Source organism: Silurus aristotelis (assembly GCF_946808225.1).
Source record: "Silurus aristotelis genome assembly, chromosome: 22".
Classification (NCBI taxonomy): domain Eukaryota; kingdom Metazoa; phylum Chordata; class Actinopteri; order Siluriformes; family Siluridae; genus Silurus; species Silurus aristotelis.
In genome coordinates, this window is record NC_139595.1 from 8,718,037 (window position 1) to 8,743,157 (window position 25,121).

The following is a 25,121-nucleotide window of genomic DNA, read 5'->3' on the forward strand; positions in this document are numbered from 1 at the left end:
GTTCAGTAAGCAGGGATGAGTGTAGAAACACTGCAGCTGCTCTTACGGAACATGATCTTACCTTTTGTTGCTCTGAGTAGAGTTCTCCACGGGCTAGTTCAGGTCAATAAATGAAAGATGTTCTATTAATCAGAGGTGGATGAGAGGAAAAGGTGAAGAGGCCGAGTGTGAGGGCTTGACAAAGTACACAAAGCTCACTAAACCATAACGAGGACAGTGTGTGCAGAGGGCTTATGATATGAACCTGAAAAGCATCATGTAAACCCTCTATTGTGGGCTATTTTTTGGATGTTGCAGTGGTTACTTCTTTTTTTATAGCTGGATAATGGGGTGTTATGACTAAGTTCCTCACTCAAATAAAAAGTGAGGAACTCTTTTTCTCACAAAATATTGACTTCAAGGTGGTATAATCAAGGCTAAGTAGGAAAAGTATATTGTATTTATTATTTTACTCTCCCAACATGCCCCCTTACCTCCCATCCTACTGAAAAAGAGTATACTAAAATATATTCAATATTATATACACAATAGGGAGTAAAAGTATTAGGACATGACATTTAAAAAAAATTTTACCACAAGGTTGGAAGCTCACAACTGCATAGTCAACATAATGCAGTTGTATTAAAACTGCATAGTTTCAAATAAAGACAACAATACCAAAAAATTACCAAAAAGCAGATACAAAAAAAATATAAAAATCACAATTATATGTTACAAATTTTAGGAATTATCCTAAGATTCTCCTTTTTACTTTATGTATGTCTACTTTGTTCTTTAAAATAAAATGCTTTATTTTATATGATATACAAATTTTTATAGCACTCCAAAGTTTTAAAGGGTGTTTGGCATTTAAAAAATGCCATAAAAAGGCATAAAATGGCATAAAGAGTTCAGAAATGAAACTGTGACGTAGCATATAACTTAAAAGGTATTGATAGGATCTATATGCTTTTCTCAATTTCATAGTTTCTGCCCCATCAAATCTCTCTCTCTCTCTCTCTCTCTCTCTCTCTCTCTCTCTCTCTCTCTCTCTCTCTCTCTCTCTCTCTCTCTCTCACACACACACACACACACACACACACACACACACACACACACACACACACACAGTAATGAGTCAGAGTTGTTAACCTGTGATCAAACTGTAGTCACCCCACTATTTGACTCGATTTCTATCATCCTTATGATACTTTTTTCCGATACTTTCTATCAATCTAGTGATTGTTTTTTTTTTTTTTTTACTCTCAGGTTTTCTTCTCTGTTGTCTCAATTTCATGGCGAAAAAAAAAATACAGCAGTGACCACATACAGAAATCTGATCTATAGCAATATATGCAAAGTACTGTACATACAGTGAGGAAAATAAGTATTTGAACACCCTGCTATTTTGCAAGTTCTCCCACTTAGAAATCATGGAGGGGTCTGAAATTGTCATCGTAGGTGCATGTCCACTGTGAGAGACATAATCTAAAAAAATAAATCCAGAAATCACAATATATGATTTTTTAACTATTTATATTTATGATACAGCTGCAAATAAGTATTTGAACACCTGTCTATCAGCTAGAATTCTGACACTCAAAGACCTGTTAGTCTGCCTTTAAAATGTCCACCTCCACTACATTTATTATCCTAAATTAGATGCACCTGTTTGAGGTCGTTAGCTGCATAAAGACACCTGTCCACCCCATACAATCGGTAAGAATCCAACTACTAACATGGCCAAGACCAAAGAGCTGTCCAAAGACACTAGAGACAAAATTGTACACCTCCACAAGGCTGGAAAGGGCTACGGGGAAATTGCCAAGCAGCTTGGTGAAAAACGGTCCACTGTTGGAGCAATAATTAGAAAATTGAAGAAGCTAAACATGACTGTCAATCTCCCTCGGACTGGGGCTCCATGCAAGATCTCACCTCGTGGGGTCTCAATGATCCTAAGGAAGGTGAGAAATCAGCCCAGAACTACACGAGAGGAGCTGGTTAATGACCTGAAAAGAGCTGGGACCACCGTTTCCAAGGTTACTGTTGGTAATACACTAAGACGTCATGGTTTGAAATCATGCATGGCACGGAAGGTTCCCCTGCTTAAACCAGCACATGTCCAGGCACGTCTTATGTTTGCCAATGACCATTTGGATGATCCAGAGAAGTCATGGGAGAAAGTCATGTGGTCAGATGAGACCAAAATAGAACTTTTGGGTCATAATGCCACTAAACGTGTTTGGAGGAAGAAGAATGATGAGTACCATCCCAAGAACACCATCCCTACTGTGAAGCATGGGGGTGGTAGCATCATGCTTTGGGGGTGTTTTCCTGCACATGGGACAGGGCGACTGCACTGTATTAAGGAGAGGATGACCGGGGCCATGTATTGCGAGATTTTGGGGATCAACCTCCTTCTCTCAGTTAGAGCATTGAAGATAGGTCGAGGCTGGGTCTTCCAACATGACAATGACCCGAAGCACACAGCCAGGATAACCAAGGAGTGGCTCTGTAAGAAGCATATCAAGGTTCTGGCATGGCCTAGCCAGTCTCCAGACCTAAACCCAATAGAGAATCTTTGGAGGGAGCTCAAACTCCGTGTTTCTCAGCGACAGGCCAGAAACCTGACTGATCTAGAGAAGATCTGTGTGGAGGAGTGGGCCAAAATCCCCCCTGCAGTGTGTGCAAACCTGGTGAAAAACTACAGGAAACGTTTGACCTCTGTAATTGCAAACAAAGGCTACCGTACCAAATATTAACATTGACTTTCTCAGGTGTTCAAATACTTATTTGCAGCTGTATCATACAAATAAATAGTTAAAAAAATCATACATTGTGATTTCTGGATTTTTTTTTTTAGATTATGTCTCTCACAGTGGACATGCACCTACAATGACAATTTCAGACCCCTCCATGATTTCTAAGTGGGAGAACTTGCAAAATAGCAGGGTGTTCAAATACTTATTTTCCTCACTGTATATTGCATACATGTTCATGTTTGGATTTCATAGCTATAGAAAAATATGTCAGATACTTGTACATATATGCCACATATATTTAAAAATATAAAAAAAATGGCTGTTTTTATATATGTAAAATATTTTCCCAAATGCGAGTATATATAACACATACTGTATATGCATTTGAAATACATGTTCAAATATGGGTCAATGATGTTTGTCCTTGTATTTATAATACACACAAACATACACACACACACACACACACACACACACACACACACACACACACACACATTTTTACAAAGGATATATGAATGTAAAATATAAAGTAAAATGAATGTTGAAATTACAAAACATACACACGTAATTAGCTTAAATATGATGCATAAAAGCCACCAGTGTTGGGCATTAACGCGTTACCGGTAACTAATACTGTAACGCGTTACTTTTAAAAATAAAGTAACTCCGTTACCGTATGGTGCGTTACCCATTACTTTTTTAAATGAGTTAATTTCAGCTGAAGTGTAGACTACAGTCTAACCTGTTTACAGCAGAGACGCATTGTAGGATTGGTGGATGAACCACTGTAAACAGGAAGAAGACGCACTGTGGGCGTGTCTCCGTTTATTCAGGTCTGTGCGGCAATAATGACGAGTCGAGGCGAGAGCAAGACAAGTTTCTCAAAGTGGAAATATGCTTATTATTTTACTTTAGTTGAGCATAAAGACAAAAACTTTTTTAGTCAAATGTAAGCTGTGTTTTTCTGGTTCGAAGCTCGTATCTACTGCGATAAACAGCAACTCCAATCTGTTGAAGCTGCTCCAGGACCTCCATGCCTGAGGAACTAGAAGCTAGAAGCTTACCTGGTGTTCTGTTCTACATTGCTAATAGTTTTCATACTTCAGCTGTGAAAGGAACATTTTTAAGAGATCAACACAACAGCAGAAGTCACTTTAGTTTTTGATTGTGAATATATTATTCAGCTTGTTTTGTTATTTATTTCAGAAATCCTTGTGATATATTCAGTTTGTGCTCGTCTGACTTTAATAAAATAGTGTTTAAAAATGACTTTGTGTTAAAGTCAGTTTTGTGTTTGTAGACCATAACGCATAAAAGGGCATTAATGGAAACATTAAAGAAGGTTCTTTAAAAAGTAACTAAAAAGTTACTTTTAACAGTAACGCATTACTTTTTGGTGTAAGTAATCAACAAAGTAACGAAGTTACTTTTTGAATGAAGTAACGAGTAACTGTAACTAGTTACTATTTTTTAGTAACAAGCACAACACTGAAAGCCACCATATATCTTACAATGATTCAAACTACAAATAGTTCCTATAAACCTTTAAATTTATTCATAATTCATAATTCAACATTCATAGCATACTATTCACAAGTAAAATGTACGTCGAGATGACAAAGACCATAAACACGTCGTCTGTAAACATGATGCACGGAGTGAGTCGACAGTACATATTATAATGATCAGTTACTCTTATTTTATTTATTAATTTTTATTTTATTTTATAGAAGGCAGGATATAGTTAATTCTTCCATAACTGCAGTTACGGCAAAACTACGATATTTATTAAATGAAGACCGATTAAATCCAAAAAAATTTTGATGTTTAAGTGTAAATCATTTATAAATATAGAAAATATCTTTCCTTGTAAAATCTCAAATTTTTTTCTTCCGTATCTTCCTTGTCACTGAGTCAGTATTGCAGGAAGTATTGCAGGAAGTATTTCACCGACTTGCCACCATGAAGGTATTTTTGTTTGTTTGTTTGTTTGTTTGTTTGTTTTGCGACTGTAAGGCGCATGCGCAATATCTACAGGTATAGTGAATGTAATTTGATCAGGTTGATTTCTGATCAATTACATGTTATGAAAGAGTAATTTGGAACAATAATAATCTTATAGCATTTGAAATATATCTTATTTAAATTGTTTGCTTCTATTCAAAGAAGACCTTAAATAATTTCATTCTCCTGCATTTACATTTATGCATTTGGCAGATCTCCATCCAACAGCAGAGATGCTGATAATAAGCACAAGACTGAGCTCTTAAATTACTCTCTAGGAGTGTATCAATGTTAAATAATCCCATGAGCAAATTCTACATTAACATCTATGTGACAGTTTTTTCACATAATAACTAATTCCCAATTCAACATCAGGTATCTCAAATATTATTTTGTACTTCAATGTATCATGAATGGTGTTACACAATACATTCAAGTATTGTGCAAACAAGCAAACAACCAATAGAACCACAAATAGTTAATAAATGCGAACATATATGAACATATCATTTTACATATTTTCATATACCAGATTTCCATATGGGACTGTAACTCTGGGTAATCTCACCAGCTTCTGAATAGCAAAACACACACACACACACACACACACACACATGCATGCACGCACACACAGATATACTCACTAATCACAAAAATACTCAGATGCTCATCAGCAGTTCTGCATTAGACGGAGCTTTAAGATTTGTGCTAAAATTGTGTTAAACGGAGTGGGAGGGGGAAAAAAAATTGTGTGTGTATGTGAAAGAGACTGCTGACCCAAGCCATGCCTCTATGCAGATCAAAAGATATTCCAGGAAAGAATCTGCATTTAAATGCAACACTGTCACTGGAGCCAACTGTAGCGATCCATTTACCAAATGAAATGATTATACAGGGTTTATCTGCTCCATGCTGATGTGACAGGAAGTGTGAGGTGTAGCTTTATCTCCCCCTTTCTTATAGGAGCTCTAATGAAACCATTCATGAAATAATGCTTTCTCTAAAAGTAAGCTGCAGTTTGTCACGGTGTGTGTGCGTTTTGAAACAAAAATCATTGTGACACTCACTGGGAATCTATAGTGCTTAGAGGAGAGAATTTCAAAACGAAGGCACCAGAATAGCAGGACGTTTTTTTCTCATTTTTTATGCACTAAAAAAACTCTGCATAAAAACAATAACTAAATAACTAACTAAATATATACATGCATACATACATACATACATACATACATACATATATACATACATACATACATACATACATACATACATACATACATACATATATGCATAACTACCCAAAAAACACCAAACCATCCAACTAACCAAAACAAATTATTATAATAATAGTTATAACAACAATCGAAAATAGAATCATTTTGTACTGAATTCCACTAATGCATTTGAATTGTCTTTTATATTTCAGTAGGCAGATTTAAAAATAAATCAGGATCTAGATTTTGTTCCCTAATGAGCAAACCAGAATTTGAGTCTCTAAGACAACACGAGGAAGAACTTGTGCTCTTGTGCTTGACATCGAATTATTCCAGCCAGGTGTGATTGTCTATTATTTGCATCACTCCATATTTTCAAGCTTTACTCACAGTGCCAGAACACTGGTTCTCCGTGTAGTGTATCAGAATCAGAATCAGGTTTATTGGCCAAGTGTGTTGACACACACAAAGAATTTGGTTCCAGCTGTTAGTGACTCTCAAAAGTACAGACATAAATAACACTATACATGACAAAACAGACAAGACACAACAAAAACAGACTATACAATCCAAGACAATACAGACAATGTGAGACAGTATAGACAGTGTGTGTATTATGTGTATTATATCGAATCAGTTTGAAATTGTATTGTGTTAATCATAACCTGCATTCATGTAAAAATACATACACTACTCTGACTTTTACACCGATAAGCATTTTCCACCAATCTGTTTCCACAAGGTTGGAGGCCCACAACCGAAAAGGATGTGGGAGAATTACATTTTACTTGGAGACCTAAACTTGTTCCTGCATTACAATGCCTCAAACTCTATGCGTTGGAGTGGAACATAATAAGTGGCCTGCTAGAGAGCTTTCAACCCTATTGAACATGTTTGGTCTGATTTGGAATGCTGTCTTTTGGGAAGATTGTAGGTTATTAAAACAGCAAATCTATAGAGTAAATGTGGAACAGGAATTTCAAAAAGCACCTTTGAATTTTATTCTCAGGTGTTCACCATCTTTTGTCTATATAGTATATGCACATCACATTGTCATAGAAGGATAAATCAATTCGGATGATATATTACTGTTATAATTATGTAGAAAAGATCCACATTACTCTTTTGATGTTATTGTCTATAGATGCAATTGAGCAATGTGTTGTTCTAGATAAGTGGTCAGAGTAACTTTATGGATGTTGATTTGATAACCACTATCTGAAATTGAGGAAAATTTGAAGTTGTAAGCATTTCAGATATTTGGTATTGTCCTAATTTAGTGTTTTCGGTGTGTGAATCCGAGTCCTGGCCTCCGGTTTGACCAGGTGGTCATGCCATGCTGCATAGGGCTGGCATGAAAGGTGAAGGGAAGTGGCACACATACGCCTCTCTAGGGAGCAGATCCCGAGCCAGCCTTGCCATGTGTACATCTCTGAGAGTGTGTGTTGTTCGGAGTGTTGCTCTCTTAAGCATGAATGAAATGCAGTTGGAGCTTCTGTGCTGGGAGATGATGCCAGCCCCATGCATGCAACCTTCCCACTGCTCCCAGATTGCACGCTGAGACCCCCTGTCTGTCCATACTGGCTCAGGTTCCTATTCGCCAGCCGCCATCGGGCCCTCCCGCGATGGGAGTTGTTTTGCTAATCCCTATTTGACTGACAGCAGGAGAGGGGCACACTTAGCTTGAGGTATCTCAGTAAGACGGAGTGCTGCCAGGAACACAGCAGGAAACAGTGCGACATGTGTCTCATACTGCTGCCACCCCGCTATTATAACACATCCTTCTCCAAATGACATTTTTGTTTTATTTAGTAAAAAGTTCATCCGCCTAATACGCAACCGCTCTCTAAAGCATTCATTGATATGTTATGCCTTTGAGGTATTATTTTTTTAGACGGATCTTTAAAGCTCTCTACATCTACTGCATCATGTCCCATATGGTCCAATCTTCCTGATTACTGCTGAGTTCAGCCATTACTGAACCCAGCAGGCTCCGTGGACAGTGGGCATACTCTGTAATGAAAATGGCTCCAGCTCATTTTAGGACCGTATGTCATTCTGAGATCTAATGTCTCCTTTTCCTTCTCTCTCTCTCTCGCTCTATTTCTGTCCATATTTCCTAGAGCTTACTTTCCAGCCATGATGAATGCCCTTTATCTGAACTCTCTTTCAACAAATAACTTCTGATCATTTTTTGCTGTTTTTTTAATAAAATGTTACAATTAACTAATTTGTTATTGTTACTAGTAGAAACTGGGCTACTTCATTTAAGTGTTTTTTTTTTATACTCTAACACACAAAACTCTTCCTAAGAGCTCAATCAATTTCTAATGAGACGAATCAAATGCACTGAAACACACATCTGAAAGGTTCCAAAATCTACAGCAGCATGGTCGTTTATTACCACAACGTATGCTCCTTGTAAATTAATATCAATATCCCCATTAAGATGTTTGGGAATGTTGAGACAAATTAAAACCTGAAAAAGTATCTTAATAAGGTGCTCAGTTTCCTAAAAGCTGCCAAAACTGCTTCAGTGCAGCTGGGCAGATACTGTACAAGCCTATTGAGCTGTTCTAATATCATCTAAAATCTCACTTTGAAAATTGGTTGAGTTTTGTTTTGTAATATTTTTCACAATGTAGCATAGGCAAGTCATCTTAGCAAGTAATAATAAACTAGATCGATCTGGATGAAAGTTTGTGGACACCTGACAATAGAATTTTCTTTTTTTTTATCATTCCATTTCACACTTAGAACCTGTTTTGCTCTTAAATCTCATATAAGAGCAAAACAGAGCAAAATCTAAGATGTTTCACTAGTTTTTTGAGTATGCTTCTGGAGATTTGTGCTCATTCAATTACAAGACACAGTTACTGCGTTTATTGTCTTCTTGTCAGGTTGCTTTTAGTTTTTTTTTTTTTTTGCACTAAATGTTAACCTTTGTGTTGTTACTTTAGAGTTCTGTGTAGTTCTGTCTTCCTTTTTGATCATTTATGTTGTCTGATGTAGCACCTTGGTCCTGGGGAAGCGTTGTTTCGCTTGACTGTGTACTGCACTGTATATGGTTGGAATGACAATAAAGTCTTGACTTGTATTAAAGGCACAAGCAAAAATCAAGTAATGATGTAAAGTGAAGAGGCCTGGGGTGAGTGTTCCAATTCATCGCAAAGATGTTCAGTATGGTTAGGGTTGAAGCTTTGTTGCAGGCCACGCAAGATCTTCCACTCCAAACCATGTAAACCATCCTAGTTGAAGTGAAGGTTAAATTTAGTGCTACAGAACACAAAAACGCATCATAAACTTCTGTGCCTTAAACTTTGAGGTAATATTTTGTGGTCGAAGCAAATATAGCTGGAAAAGTAGGGTTTTCTCAGTACCTTTGTCCATATAGTATACCTCAAATATAGTCAAATGTGAGTATATTGTGATGTCTTATTACAATAAATCCAAGATGTACAAGAAATACTAGATTCTGGGAAGTGGAAGCTCATTGGTTAAAGTGTTGGCCTTCTGATCGGAAGGTCGTAAGTTTTAACCCCAGCACCACCGAGCTGCCACTGTTAGACCTTTGGACAAGGCCTTTTACCTTCTGTTCAAGATTTCTAAATGAAATAGAAAATGAAATGTCTCTTATCCAAATGTCACTTTGGATAAGAGTCTCCACCAAATGCCAGAAATGTAAATGTAGACTGTTTGACTATATTCAAGATATATTCAACACTTTATGGATAAAAGCTTTGGGACATATGACTTTTTACAGTGGCTTTCCAAATTCGTTATATAAAATATTTCTGCTTCTTAACACTATTGAAGGTCATGGTTTGCACTGTAGATTGGTTTTAAAACATGTGGATGGATGTGGCCTCATTTTCAATTGTCACACAATGTTCAATGTTTCATCATGGGATGAAGCTGAGTGTGACTAAGTTTTAGCTTCAGCAAAATGCTTTCACAGTGTAAAAGAGCTGTCGCTTTCCTTTTAATTTGTCTGCCGTTTGTGTTTTCCGTGTTGTCGTACTCAGATTACACAGCACTTTGAGTGGTACACATCGAATGAGGTCATTCCATGGGCCAGTCAGAAAACAGCTCAGCATGCTACTGACAGCAGTTTTTTATTGATGGCAGTTAGGCCAGTGTTTGGCTCTTGATAATGCATTATTGATGTTATGAAGTTGTCATGGGCTTTAAGAGGTGTGTCGAGGTGTATGTGTGTGCAGGTTTGTGTTTTCAAGTCAATTTCCAATGAGTCACTGGATAAATCTTTGACCAGTCCATTACATGAATGTACCGTATTCTTCAGACTATAAGCCGCTACTTTTTTTCCCACGTTTTGAACCCCGCGGCTTAAACAACTAAGCTAATTTATGGATTTTTCCTGCGTTTTTTCCCGGTTTTACAAACTTCAAGCCAAAAAACTGAGACCCATAACATTAGACCAATGAAATTGCGGAACAGGTTCAGGTGAACCAATTAAACTCTTTATATTAAATCAGATGCGCTCCCACTGAATCAGACCGCACCACATCATAAATATGAGGTTCCTCTGAAGTTTGACCTGCTGCTCACTCACTAACTCCAGTTGCAACAGAAATCATATAAGCACAGACAGGTTTCCAAAACTGCTTTTTTTTATTTTCTTGGCAACAGCGTTACAAGTTAGTCAAAGAAACTTAGAACTGAGCATCAGAAAATAATAAGGACATATTCCTCGGTCTTGCACACGCAGTAATACTGAAAAAATGCGGCGGCAGGCTATTTTCAAAATGCCGCTCTGCTCTTAAAGGAGCCACAACATATTACACCCGTTACACCGTGTAACAGACACTGTCTTTTGTTAAAGCCTGTGTAAAGTTCATTAGTTTCAGTGTAGACATACACTGGGTTATATATGGGTGCGCTTTATAGTCCAGAAATTACGGTACATATTTTTGGAAAAATGTCATTTTTCTCTTTGTCACCTGTCCACTAGAGAGCAGTCTGTTGAAAATGATAAAATAAGATTTTTTCAAAAACACAACTGAACCATATACATCCTTTAGAGTTGTACTTTTTACATGTGTTCTGAATGCATGGACCCGGTTGCTACTTTATTCTCTGCAATTTTCTATTAGATTTATATTTTCTTTGCAATTTAATTTTATATTGTTTTATTATTACACCCTTTTGTGGAGGCAGTAGAATCTGATATCCTCTGAACTGCTCCTGCATCCAGCATGTCTGCGCTACAGATTTTTGATAGGACGGGTGAAAGTGTTATTTAAAGCAGTGGTTCTGCCTCATCATCAATCCACACATAAAAATTGTCGTGTTTGTAATTTTTCGTTTTGGTACTTGGCCATGCTGGTGGTGGTTTTTTTGCTTCCTACGTTTTGCATTTTCTACCTTCTCAATATGCATGCTCATAATGTTATTCTTGAGGCATTTGAAATAACAGTTTATGCAAAACTGTCACTGGGCCTGGGTGCACTTGTGAGTGGTTTTTCAAATGACTTTTTGCATTTTTATGTGGATGGAGATATTTTCGGAAGCACTGGTCATGTGAACAGTATTTTATTTTATTTTATTTTATTTTTTGTTAAGCAGGAAAATGATGATGATGATGATAATGATGATGATGATGATGATGATGATGATGATGATGATGATGATGACGACATCTGGCAGGACATGCCTAATACATTCATTTTCATTCTGCCCCTAGAGCTAGATGAAATTGAAAATAAAGTGCAAGCAAATCAAAATTAATAGATACATAGCCAGCGAGCCAGCCAGATAGATAGATAGATAGATAGATAGATAGATAGATAGATAGATAGATAGATAGATAGATAGATAGATAGATAGATAGATAGATAGATAGATAGATAGATAGATATTGGAGATTTATTGAGTTTTTTTGGTCAAATTTAATTAGAAATCAGTGTTCCGATTCACACTGCAGTCTGGAATTTAATCTAGAGGTTAGGGCATGCACTTGTCTTCTACATTTAGAGCACATTGTGCCGACATTGTGGGTTGTTGTTGAACACCGTTAGCAGATGAATGTTCCATTTGGCCAGGGATCATTTCTACATGTGGGTCTCTAACTGAATCTCATTTATGCAGAACAAAGGGTGGGTTTGAAACACACCCTAGGTCAAGACATCATGACAATGTGCTCGGATTAGACACAAGCCAGTTAATCAAAAATTAATTATCTCCGGTATGAAAAGGAAAAAGAAAACACTTTGCGGTCATGTTGCATTCTGTCAGGATGCTCGGCCGATGTTTTTATAGCATTTAAAACCATTCTAGACAATTGACGTGCACTTTTTTGTATCAGCATAAACCAATTTCATGCTATTTTTCTAACTGGACCAGATTATTTACAAAGAAATTGTCTGACTCATAAGACGTGTGCTGAATCTGTACATAGCACGACGATTAGGTTTATAGATTCAATTTTTCTATCTGCCATCTTGCTTTGGTAGTCATGACAAGCACTCTCCACTTCCCCATCTCTCTTTTTTCATTTTCTGTCTGTTTTTTCTGTACTTTATTCCTTCTTTTTTCATTACTGAGTGTAATGTGGAGTAAAGTCGACTCAGTGGAGCAATCTGTCACAGCGAAGTCGAGTCAGATTTGCAGTGAAAGCCTCATGCCACTTTTGGAGGAGAGAGAGAAATATGGAAACCTAACCCTCAACACTCTTTCTCTCCCCCTCTCTCTATGTGTATGTGAGACTGTTGCTCTTTCTCTGTATTCTCTGTATGTGTCTTGCTCAATTGTCTATTTGTCTGTCCATATGTCTGTCTCTTTCTTGTTATCTGAGAGACCTGATATCTTCTAGATGTCATATTAGCTTTCGCTGCATGACAGCGGCAGGGAAAGAGCAAAGGCAGATAGTGAGTGAGTGAGTGAGTAAGAGAGAGAGAGAGAGAGAGAGAGAGAGAGAGAGAGAGAGAGAGAGAGAGAGAGATGCGTCTAAACTATTACAAATAGCAGGCTACATCAGCCTCAGGCAGAGCCATTACTGCATCAACAAGGAATGCTGGCTAGAGCTGACACTACCAGCTGAACATCTCTCTCTCTCTCTCTCTCTCTCTCTCTCTCTCTCTCTCTCTCTCTCTCTCTCTCTCTCTCGCTCTCTCTCTCTCTCTCTTTCTCTTTCTCTCTCTTTCACACACACACACACACACACACACACACACACACACACACACACACACACACACACACACACACACACACACACACACAGATCTATACGGTGTATATATATAGTGTTCTAACCTTATATGTATATGGGTTGCCAGGTATTTCACTGTGGCTATAGATCCATATCAGGATATACAGCATGCATTTACTTTACTTTTTAACTATTTTATTATTATTATTATTTCCCTACAATAGTAGTGACAGCTGTAATTCTAGGTTGTGTTTTACTTTTATATATATATATATATATATATATATATATATATATATATATATATATATATATATATATATATATATATATATTATAATGTTATTTATTATATGGCAACAGTTTTTATTCACTACTAAATTACATTATAACAAAAAATAACAAAAATTGCAAGGCTTTTACTCTTCCTTTGGATTGTTTCTTTTTCTCTTTTTCAAGGGGAATTGTACATGTATTGTAAACAACAAAAATTGTGAATTACAATTAACATTAAATTAAAATAAACTTCTTAATAGCATAACAGCTATAGGATTAAAAAATGTATTGTTTGTTTGTTTGGATTTACTCACAGTGACACAGTGGTAAATGACATGAATAGCAACTTCTTGTAAAATTGTTGTTTCATTTGTTTCGTTTGAGTTAAGGGAATTGATTTCTTATTGAGAAAAACCTAAAAGACAAACCTAATTCACATTTCTGTTGGAGCTGCTGCTCTGCCAGTTCTCTGCCGGTTCTTTTATCAATTCCAGCATTGCAGTGAATTTGACAAAGACTCCAGGGAATTGTTTCTTGTGAGACATCAGTTTTCTTTTATTTAGGACTGAATAGACACTTCACTGCAGTTTTGCTGCTTATGGTCTTTGCTGCAGTTTCCCTGCTTATGGTCCGCAGTTTATCTTATAATGAAAGACTTTGTCGCAGACTATGAACAGATTTGTGTTTAACTAATAGCAACAACTGCATTTCTAAATAGTATAAAAACTGCAATTTTGTTCACAATAAATTCTCTGAACTGTCAACGAATTTCATGAAGAACCATTCACTTCTTCTAAGGCACTTTCCATGACCTCATTCAGTCACAAACATATATATATATATGTCTCTCTTGGCTTTTATGTTGTATCTCTCTCTCTCTCTCTCTCTCTCTCTCTCTCTCTCTCTCTCTCTCTCTCTCTCTCTCTCTCTCTCTCTCTCTCTCTCTCTCTCTCTCTCTCTCTCTCTCTCTCTCTCTCTCTCTCTCTTCCTGTGCATATATCACTCCGTTCTATATGTCTCTTTGCTTCTTTTACTCTGCATCTGCCACCCTCTCTTTTTTCTCACTTTCTTACTGCCTTATACTTCATCTCTATGTCAGTGCCTCTCTCTTCTCTCTCTCTCTCTCTCTCTCTCTCTCTCTCTCTCTCTCTCTCTCTCTTTCTCTCTCTCTCTCTCTCTCTCTCTCTCTCTCTCTCTCTCTCTCTCTCTCATATTTGCATGCATATTTAATTTCTACTTATTATTTCCCGTAATTATTTTTCAGATGCGTGTGGACATTGCATTCCAAAATGGAAACATTATTAGAAACAGTCAAATTTCCTTATCCTACAGGACAGAATGATCTATTCGCGAAGCATTGAGCAGATTTCTGTTTTTGTTTGGCCCTCTTTTCTTTCATTTCAGTACAAGTGCATTTCCCTCTTGGGAAATGGACCTACACATTTATTTCACACAATGTTATTGCGCTGTGGAGCAATAAAGAGCAGAAAAGCGTTGTTTTTGCTTATTTGTTCAAATCTTTTTTTCTTTCAGTGACACTGAAAATAATAATGCATTCATGTATAAAAGACCATGATGCAGTTCTGTTATAGGCTTAGGCCGAAAAAAAAAAGAAAATCATAAGCTAAAATTAATTTAGAAACACTTTTCTGTTTGTATTTCCCCTTTCAGCTTTATTTCCTTCATTGTATAGGCTATCTACTTCAGTTTAGGTAAATTTGTAGCTATGAATTCTTGATAGTGTACCGGATTGGCTTGGAATTGAACATTTAGTTTAATAAAACTAAATGTCTCTCCTTTCCTCAATTCAAATTGATTTAGTTTGAGATTGATTTGTTCGAATTACTGTAATATAGTATTGGCAATGTTGAATGTTTCAGGAAGAAAAACACTCAAAAAATGCCTGCACTGATATAAACAACATCCATTACATGAAGAACGATTAATGAAATGCAAAAAAAAAGCGCGTTTTTTTTGTTTTTTTTTTCAGTAACTTTTCTACAGATACATTTGTTGCTTCTTTTTTGTTAAATTTTTTTTTTCTTTTTAAAAAGCAAATTTGGTTTTGTGGTTTGTTAACATTTTTTATATCCAGACATTAGTTTTATGGCATTTTTTTTTTAATTGGTGGAACAAGAAGACACTGGGCTTATTGTCCTTTAATAGAGGGACAGGCAGTGGGTAAAAGTACAAAAAAACAAAAAAAAACCCCTAAGGCAATTAGTGTCTATACTCCATGTAGTATTCACACCAGTATATTCACACCATGAACAAGACTATGCAGGCAAAGCAACAACCATATATGATATCATTATTTTCTTTCACCAGTCAGCATCACTATAAGATTTCGTGTGTCTCTTTGTGAAGCTTCTGTTGATGTAGGAGCCTTTAGATAGTATTGCATCTGATTTATGATTAATTCACATTTAGAATATTATAATGTTTTTTGTTCTTGTTTGTCTTGTGAGTGTGTGCCTTCTATAGGTCAGGGGCACAGTTATAAGGGTGGGGCAAGGCGTGGCTGAAGAGGCTGGTGCTTGCGCATAGCATTCATTGACCATAATGCACAAGTCTCCTGAGGTCAAGCTAAATATCAGTAATTTACCATGAAGTTATGCCCTTCTCTCTTTTTTTTTTTTTTACTGGTAACCTCAGTAGTGGTGAGCAAGCAAAAGGTGCAACTAGTGTTCTTGGTGAGTGATACAGGGCCTGCTGGGAAGCGTAGTTCCTATCCTGTTACTACTACCCTGATACCAAACATGAAGACATGAGATTGCACTATGTTGATGCTCTACTTACTCTATGCAATTGAAGTATCACATACTTAATCTGGACAGGACAGATGAAAAGTGAGGAAGGCTTTGGGTCTCCAAAAACAGCATTTTCTGCTTAGTTTATATATACCTTTATTTAATGCGTACTCTCACTTGGTGTCCAACTCATTGTACCTCTCCCAAAGCTCTCATCCATCCCCCTTTTATCTCTTCCAACTGGCTCTATTATGCCTAATATATAAAGAATTACAGCTTTGCATTCAATTGAGGCTAGTCTAATTATTGTGCAGTTCTTACTCAATTTAATTGTTGATTCTGGTATTAACTTTTTCAATACAAAAGATTTATAAATATTGATTAACATGCATGCTGTAGTAAAGAGCATAGTGACCTATATTCAACATTTGATCAGCTTTTATTTGTTTCGTTCCTTTATTTTTTTTGTTTGGATTTCATTTAATTAAGAATATGAATATTACCCTGGTATCTAAGTAAAACATACAGCATGCAGTACAGCTTGTGGATCACGCAATTAAATGCAACACCAAAACAAAGTAATACAGCAACAGAAGCCATGATGCAAAGACAGGAAGAGAAAATAGTTCACCTTCCTGACAACCTGGGGTTTATTTAAAAGTCCACAATACTGAATGCATTTTAGTATACATAGATTATAAATAGGTTAATCCAATATATGTAAAAAAAATATATATATCTTTACACTACAGAGGACAAAAATATTTCAACAGTCAAGATTCCAAACATGGTATCTTATAATGGCCAATATCACCATATACAGCATGGTTTAATCCTAAGCTTGGTTTATTGATTCTAGCTTTCTTCTTGGTTTTCTGGTTCCCTCTCACCTCCCCAAAACATATTATTCTTACTTATATGAACATTTGTGTAATGCCTTCTATGACATATTCTTGACTCATTCCCAGGTTTCTCAGTATAGGCTCCAGATTGACTTTAAGATCTGATAGATGAGTAAAAGATACTAATGAGAAATGGATGAATGAATGCATTGATCAGAAGATTTACAAGTCAGAAATGAATAACCTGGAATTCAGCTATCAGTGCAGCATCCAGAAAGCCTTTTAATTCTAAAGCTAAAATATGAAGCTAAAAATCTAAGAACGAAAAAGAAACAGGGCCAAGATCTAACAATTGGATGAAAGTCCATTAATCAGTGTGTAACGTAGTTGGATTTTCTGTTAAATGTTCACAGCTGCTGTTGATTTGCTGTCATTTTGGAAATCTAATAGGTAAAAATATTGCTGTGTGTCTATGGGACTGATTTGCTTTGTAGTCATGCTTGTTTTCTGCCTCGCTATGGCAGTAATGGTTCATATTAAGCCGATGTAGATGCGAATGCTGGCCATGACAGAGCTAACAGATTGCTGATTGTTTTATGAAACATTATGAGTAAGTGAGTATGCACATGAAAATTCTTTATTAGGAAGAGCAGCATGAGTAGGGCCTAATGTTATCCTTGCACAAGTGGCCATGGGGACAAAGTTCTGCCAGTGAAATGATGCTTTACACAGAACCAACATAGTAAAGAAGATACTGGAACACACACTTCCTATGTTTATTAGTTTAGGAAAATATCGAATTGATGCATTGCAGCAAGAGTAATGTCAATTTATCATTTCCCAAAGATTGGATAATACAGATTTCTGAAATCGTATCGTATTTTTAAACAATTACAATTTTAAGCTATAAGTTTGATGAGATGAAATTCTACATGTTTTTCTTGCATTTTTGCACCATCCATAAATTATTTTATTATTACACTACTGTATATTCTACCCATATTTATTCTGTATACTGTATCATACAATCATTCATTTATGTATATCATGTTTGAGCATGTTATATTTGCACAATCTTTGCACAATTATACTGTATATTACTTTTAGAGGCTAAATAAAATCAGCTTTTGATTTTTTTTTTCTCTTCTTCTCTATTGTTTATTTTTTACTAGGAACTAATGGAGGTTAACTCAACGGTACTGAGGACTCAAACCAACACAGTTCGCGTGGATGGTCTCAGGCCCGGCACGGTCTATGTGGTACAGGTTCGAGCCAGAACAGTGGCTGGATTCGGCAAATACAGCAACAAGATGTGCTTTCAAACTCTCACAGATGGTAAGGATTACCATGGCAATACATGGCAATGCATGTGCGTGTGTGTATGTGTGTGTGTGTGTATGTGTGTGTGCGTGTGTGTATGTGTGTGTGTGTGTGTGTGTGTGTGTGTGTGTGTGTGTGTGTGTGTTTGGTGGTAGTTCAAAGTGGGGGGATGATGCATGTACATGTACGAAGGGGTTCTACTGACACATTTTTAAATCTTGGAGTCAACTAGAGGAAGTTGTAGTTTTCCAGGGAATTAAATATAAATTCCATGATCAGCTGGATGTATGGACCATGTTTCAACATTATGGTGCAGTCTGTTTGTCATATTGAGCCTAGAGAGCAATTCTTTTCGGTCCATAATGGCTCAGTTAATTGTCTTTTCATCAAAATCATTGAAAAACAAATGTGACCATACACAATTGTGATAAATTACCACATATAAATGTTGTTGTGTTTGTTATTTATGTATGTGTGTATGTGTACTTTTCTCCCTCTTCAATCCATCGTTATCTTTCTGGCTTGTGTTCAATACTAGAATACAAGTTGTTCAGGGTGCTAATCACTATCCTCACTAGCAAAAGAATCATCATGCACTATATTGTATAGCTTAAGCTATCTCCATTCCACAGGCAGCCAAAGAACTACGGTAGCCAGCTGATTAAGCAGTACACTCCAAGTCTTGCAGACTGCATACAGGAAATATTCTTTTCTACTGTGCACATGCGCAGGCAAGAATTTATTAAAGACACAGCTACATCATTGAAAAACAATTGAGGAAAGTCAGAATCACAGTAACAGGACTATGGAGGGAGCACTGAGTAATCTTTATGGCATTACCAAATATTTATAGTGTCTGGATTAAATTTGAGACATTCTTCCAATCGTTTCCTATTCGATTATTCATATCTACATAAACTTTCATTAACATCCAGATCTAGACCTGTATATATATCCTACCTCTAGAATAGTTGTTCTTTTCCAGTAGACTAATCAACGTTATCAATCACTTGTTTTAAGCAGAACAAGGCCAGGATGACAACATGCATGATAAATTAACTTTGACATTAATGAGCCCAGGTTGTAAGTGTGTTTTTCTCCCAAGCAATACATCAGAAACATGATCATGTAATAACCAGGTTGATCTTCTTACAGTTTAGTGTATTTGTATATGACTGAAGAGATGACTCCTATCCTCACTGCACTTCCTACCAAAGCTCCTACAAAAGGTTTCTAGGCAGGGGTAAAACATTGTGCCATACCGTATGCTGGTCCTGGGCACTCCAATGTCAAAAAGGGGGAAAGTAGCAGGCCCAGTGCTGTGAATGATCCAAGGCAACATGGGAAATAAATGGATGAACCCTTTAATGCACAAGTTATGCAAACTCCTTCTAGTCAAGTCAAGTCAAGTTTATTTATATAGCGCTTTTCACAACAGACATTGTCTCAAAGCAGCACAATGAGGACCTTCTAATGCACAACATGGGTCCAAAATGACCCGCACTCATTTTATTTCATGCTTGACTGGGCTTTTTCTTTTAAATCACTTTATTTCTGCATTGAATATGTCTGGATCTATGGATTCTACGATTCGTGAATAATGAAAATATCTTATTTTTAATGACCACAAATAATAATAATAATAATAATAATAATAATAATAATAATAATAATAATAATTATTATTATTATTATTATTATTATTATTATTATTATTATTATTATTATTATTCTCATTATTAGCAGATTAAGATAAAATACTGAAGAATGTAAAGTAGAGATTACCACAGTCACCACTTGGTATGTGTAGTTTTATTCCTAGACCCCCACAGAAACACTGCACATGTTCCGGGTGGGTTAATTGAATGGTTTCTGAATTCATTTCTTTTCTCTCTTTTACGCACTCATTCTATCTCTTGGGGGGTTTGATTAATGAAGGTGTAGACTGGCATGTCTTGCCAATTCTTAGCTGCCAGAGACACACACACACACATGGTGCCAGGGACACTGAAGATCACACACTGGATGCATAGAGGCTGAGCGCTGCAGGCCTGTTACGTCCTATGGTTGGCAACCCGATGAAGCCAAGTACACAGCACATACTAGAAGGAAAATGTGCTTATCAACATTCTTGACACAGCATGTGTTAAATATAACTATGTCTCCGCTGGTACACAGAGAGCACTGGTGAGCGCACACACAACCCAGCTTGTCTTCTACCACCCAGTCACTTAATACTTGAGAAGAAAGCACCTTCTATACAGCAAACAAGGATACACACAAGAAAGAAAAAGATATCGTTAGATATTAGTAACTACCACACTTTATTCTGAGTCAATATGAAGATGCATCGGTGTGTTTGTTCCCTTTAGGTGGATGAAGCTTACTTCTATAGATTCTTATTTGATTTAAAAGGTCATGGAATATTGACAGGCACTGTATTGTAAGTGTGTGTGTGTGTGTGTGTGTGTGGTGTGTGTGTGTGTGTGTGTGTGTGTGTGTGTGTGTGTGTGTGTGTGTGTGTGAGAGAGAGAGAGAGAGAGAGAGAGAGAGCAAGTGAGACACACAGCCTATAGATAAAATTGTCATCCTAAAGTTTGAAAGCAAAAGAAATATGCATTCACCCACATACACACACCTCCACCTTCTCTCTTAGCCAGTGGGATACATGTGATAGAACCGCTACATAAAGTAAAAGTGAAGAAGAATCTTCACGTAGAAGATAATCAGCTCAGGGTCAGCTGGTCTAATAGGTTAAATTTTTGACATCCACATCAATTATTTGCTGTTAACAAATGTTTTGAACTGGATTGCTTGTGATTTTTGATGGAACCAAGTAGAAAATCCAGTGGTTTAATAAAAATAAGTAAAAAAGCACTTGGGATGATTTCTTACTAGACCAGTCATCATTAGTAGTAGTTGAAAAGGTGCAGATGAAATACCGGCAAACATTAATGAATGTGAACAAGGTGAGTTGTTTACTCAACTCTTTCAATCTATTCACATTTTTTTCTTTGTCAGACTATTAATCGATACCAACTATTGTGACCAGCTGTCATTAGATGATCTCTTTACTGTGTATGTGTATACGTATAACTATAACCAGTGTTGGGCAGTAACGTGTTACTAGTAACGCAGTTACTTTACGGTAACCAATACTGTAACGCGTTACTTTTTAAATAAAGTAACTCTGTTACCGTGTCCGTTACTTTTTTAAATGAATGAATTTCAGCTGAAGTGTAGACTACAGTCTAACCTGTTTACAGCAGAGACGCATTGTAGGATTGGTGGATGAACCACTGTAAACAGGAAGAAGACGCGCTGTGGGCGTGTTTCCGTTTATTCAAGTCTGTGCGGCAGTAATGGCGAGTCAAGGCGAGAGCAAGACGAGTTTCTCAAAGTGGAAATATGCTCATTATTTCACTTTAGTTGAGCATAAAAACAAAAACTTTTAGTCAAATGTAAGTTGTGTCTTTCTGGTTCGAAGCTCGTATCTACTGCGATAAACAGCAACTCCAATCTGTCGAAGCTCCTCCAGAAACTCCATGCCTCGACGAAGCTAGAAGCTAACCCGGTGTTATGTTGTACCTTGTTGATAGTTTTCATACTTAAGCTGTGAAAGGCTCAACACAACAGTTTTTATGATGCAGAAGCCACTTTAGTTTTGGATTGTTATTGGATATTATTCAGCTTGTTTTGTTATTTATTTCAGAAATCCTTGTGATATATTCAGTTACTTTTTGAATGAAGTAACTAGTAACTGTAACTAGTTACTATTTTTTTGTAACTAGCACAACAATGACTGTAACTATATGTAGTATAGTTTTCAGAATGTTATAAATAGGAGCCTGATAACCAGCAGCTATTTGTTACACATTACACCGTGTGTCAGAATAACGTAACGTACCATATTCTGACATCAAAAAAGACCCATGTGGGATGGGTTGTGAGGGTTCATTTAGACATAATTCAATTGTCAAAAAAAGAAAATGCAGAAAAACAGGCCAACAGATCAAAACAGATCGGCCAGAACAGAATACGCAAACTAAATACAAAACTCTGAACTCATTTGCTAATAACACAAGGAACTTAAAAGTATGTAGGTAAAAGGTAAGAATTCTCATTTACCTAAAAGTCCATATGATTTGATCATATAAAAGACGTAGGAATAATCGCAGAAGAAACAGTTCCAACCCTGGGTGAGGGTGCCTACTAGAGGTCTGGGGTGGTTGTGCTAGTTACAGTAATTCTATTGTAGATTAAAACATTTTTGCAAAACATGATAAAAACTGATCAGTAATACAGTTAAATAGATGGATCTATGATTGTGACACATGGTGACAAATAAGTTAACATTCATTTTCTGTATTGCGTATGATCTACTTATGGGTTGAATACTATAATAATTCACATGCATCATTAAAATGGACCCCAAATTATTTGGGCAGACTAACTCAACTAGAGTATGATGTAATACCTTTAGAAAAGTCAATCTAAAGATAAAATCAACTGATTGATTGTGTCTGAGCTTCAAGATGTTATTTTCAGTTCAAAACACTGTATGACTACTAGTACAAGCCTAATACTAATACAACATGTTTGACTCCAATGACGGACAGACACAGTAAGAAAGAGTTTCTTCACTTTTTTGTGCAAAAGTATTTGACCTGGGCCAATGTAAAATGAAGTAACCTAACAATGAAGATATATAAAATGAATGAATGAATCGTAGCATCTATAGATAGCACTATATATTCTTTGTGTGTGTGTGTGTGTGTGTGTGTGTGTGTGTGTGTGTGTGTGTGTGGGAGTTGGGTGTGAGGGAGTGTTCTAGCTGAGGTAATTAGCAGATGGATGTATTGAGATCTGGCTGATGGTTCTATCCTTTGGCACCTTGCCACAGCACGACATTCGTTAAGACAATTAGCACTAGGCACAGGGGGAAAAGGTCAGACACACCGGGTTCTTGCAAACACACAGACAAAGAAAGAGAGTGTGTGTGTGAGAGAGAGAGAGAGAGAGAGAGAGAGAGAGAGAGAGAGAGAGCTCATACTTGATTCCTTTCTTGCATGATCTTTCTCTCTCTCTCTCTCTCTCTCTCTCTCTCTCTCTCTCTCTCTCTCTCTCTCTCTCTCTCTCTTTTTCTCTCTCCCTTTTTCACTTTGTCAGGCAGGTGCGTGCAATGATGAGGAAATGATTTCATTAAATGAGGTGTGTGTGTGTGTGTGTGTGTGTGTGTGTGTGTGTGTGTGTCTCTGTCTGTAAGTGTGTGTAAGTGCTGAATCAAGACAGAGCAAAAACAAAGCCTGCAAACAGCCATCATTTTTCATATGATTTCTTCCAGGTGAAGTCCCCAAGTCGAAACCAAACCTGATTTGATTTGCGGTTTAATCGGAATACGAGAAAAGGTTCTGTCTTCTGAAAAATGCCCATAGGAATTTTCTTTTTCTTTTTTTCCGTTCTGAACATAAAAACCGGGACGGCATTGCCAGAGGGTGTAAATTTAAAAGCTTTAATGGCACTGGCAGCACATCACATCAGATATAATCTCATCAAGATTTCAATCAGAAAATGTCAATTTACTGGAATAGAATGGCCAAAATATACACTAATTACTAAAGCAAGAATGATTTAGACGAATTTAGTGCAGTAAAAAAGGATTTTAAATGGGAAATATAAATTAAGTATTATATATGAGTTGAGGCTGGATTGCTAACACTAAATTTTACACTTACAGGAGACACAGTGGCGTTAGATAAACTGTTAATCATCCAAGCTGTCCCAAGTTTTTGCTTCGTACTGCAACTTTAGCAAAAATATACATTAGTATATCAGTATCTTACATTTATTTGCATACGAGCACTAATTCCTTACAAAATCTGAAAAATTTGAGATGATAGAAAAGGTTTGGATTTGCTTTTTCATATAATATGCGCATGCATAATGTTTGAAGCCAGCATCTTATCAGATTTCATCAACAATGATGGAACAATAATGACTGGATGTTCGGCATCACCTAGATGAGAAGGGTTTCCTGCCTTGTACCATATGAGAGATTTTTTCCTCGTCGTTGTCGCCACTGGTTTGCTCATTAGGGATAAATGCATAGGGACTGATTTATGTCACAAAAATTTACATTTACAAGCTATTTAATTCTGTAGAGCTGTGTTGGGACATCGTCCATTGTGAACAGCGATATATAAATGAAATGTAATTGAACTAAATAGATACCTACAACCGTTATTACTAGAGAAACATGATGGAAACAGTTACTTTGACTCTAACGATAAACTTAAAATTGTTCAACATTTGAGATCATCATAGATCCAACACAAACTGCTCCATGCCAGAGCCTTTGAAGTTTGAAGTTTGAAATTTGAAGAGGTCAAATGTCCAAACTCTACATGAAGTGGGATCCAAATGACGCTGGCATGTCTCTAGATGGTTTGGTATGTTCGCGGGGCCGGGATCTACTTGTTGTGGGACACAACTCGAGCTGGTGCAACCTCGGAGTGACTAAATAGAGATAAGCAGTGGAGAGGAATTAGCGTTGCTGCTGTTCAAGATATAAACAAGCACAAGTTGATAATGTGCATGTGACCAGATGTACTGGAGCACAATGTTATGATATGTGATGTGTGTTATGTGTCGGCCTTGCTAAAAAGATACGTCTTTAATCTTCGCTTAAACTGGGAGAGTGTGTCTATTCAAGGCTATTTCTAAGTTTAGGAGCTAAATGTGAGAATGCTCTACCACCTTTAGTATACTTTGCTATTCTAGGATCTACTAGAAATCCACTA

At 36.7% G+C, this 25,121-nt stretch overlaps 1 protein-coding gene across 1 annotated transcript in view; it reads left to right on the forward strand.

The window, feature by feature from the left end:
* Positions 1-25,121, forward strand: part of ephb1 (EPH receptor B1) — a 331,037-nt gene that overhangs the window by 245,977 nt on the left and 59,939 nt on the right. The window contains exon 7 of the mRNA XM_083525614.1: positions 18,174-18,336. Coding sequence (XP_083381740.1) covers positions 18,174-18,336 — 163 coding nt within the window. The remainder of the gene's footprint in view (positions 1-18,173; positions 18,337-25,121) is intronic.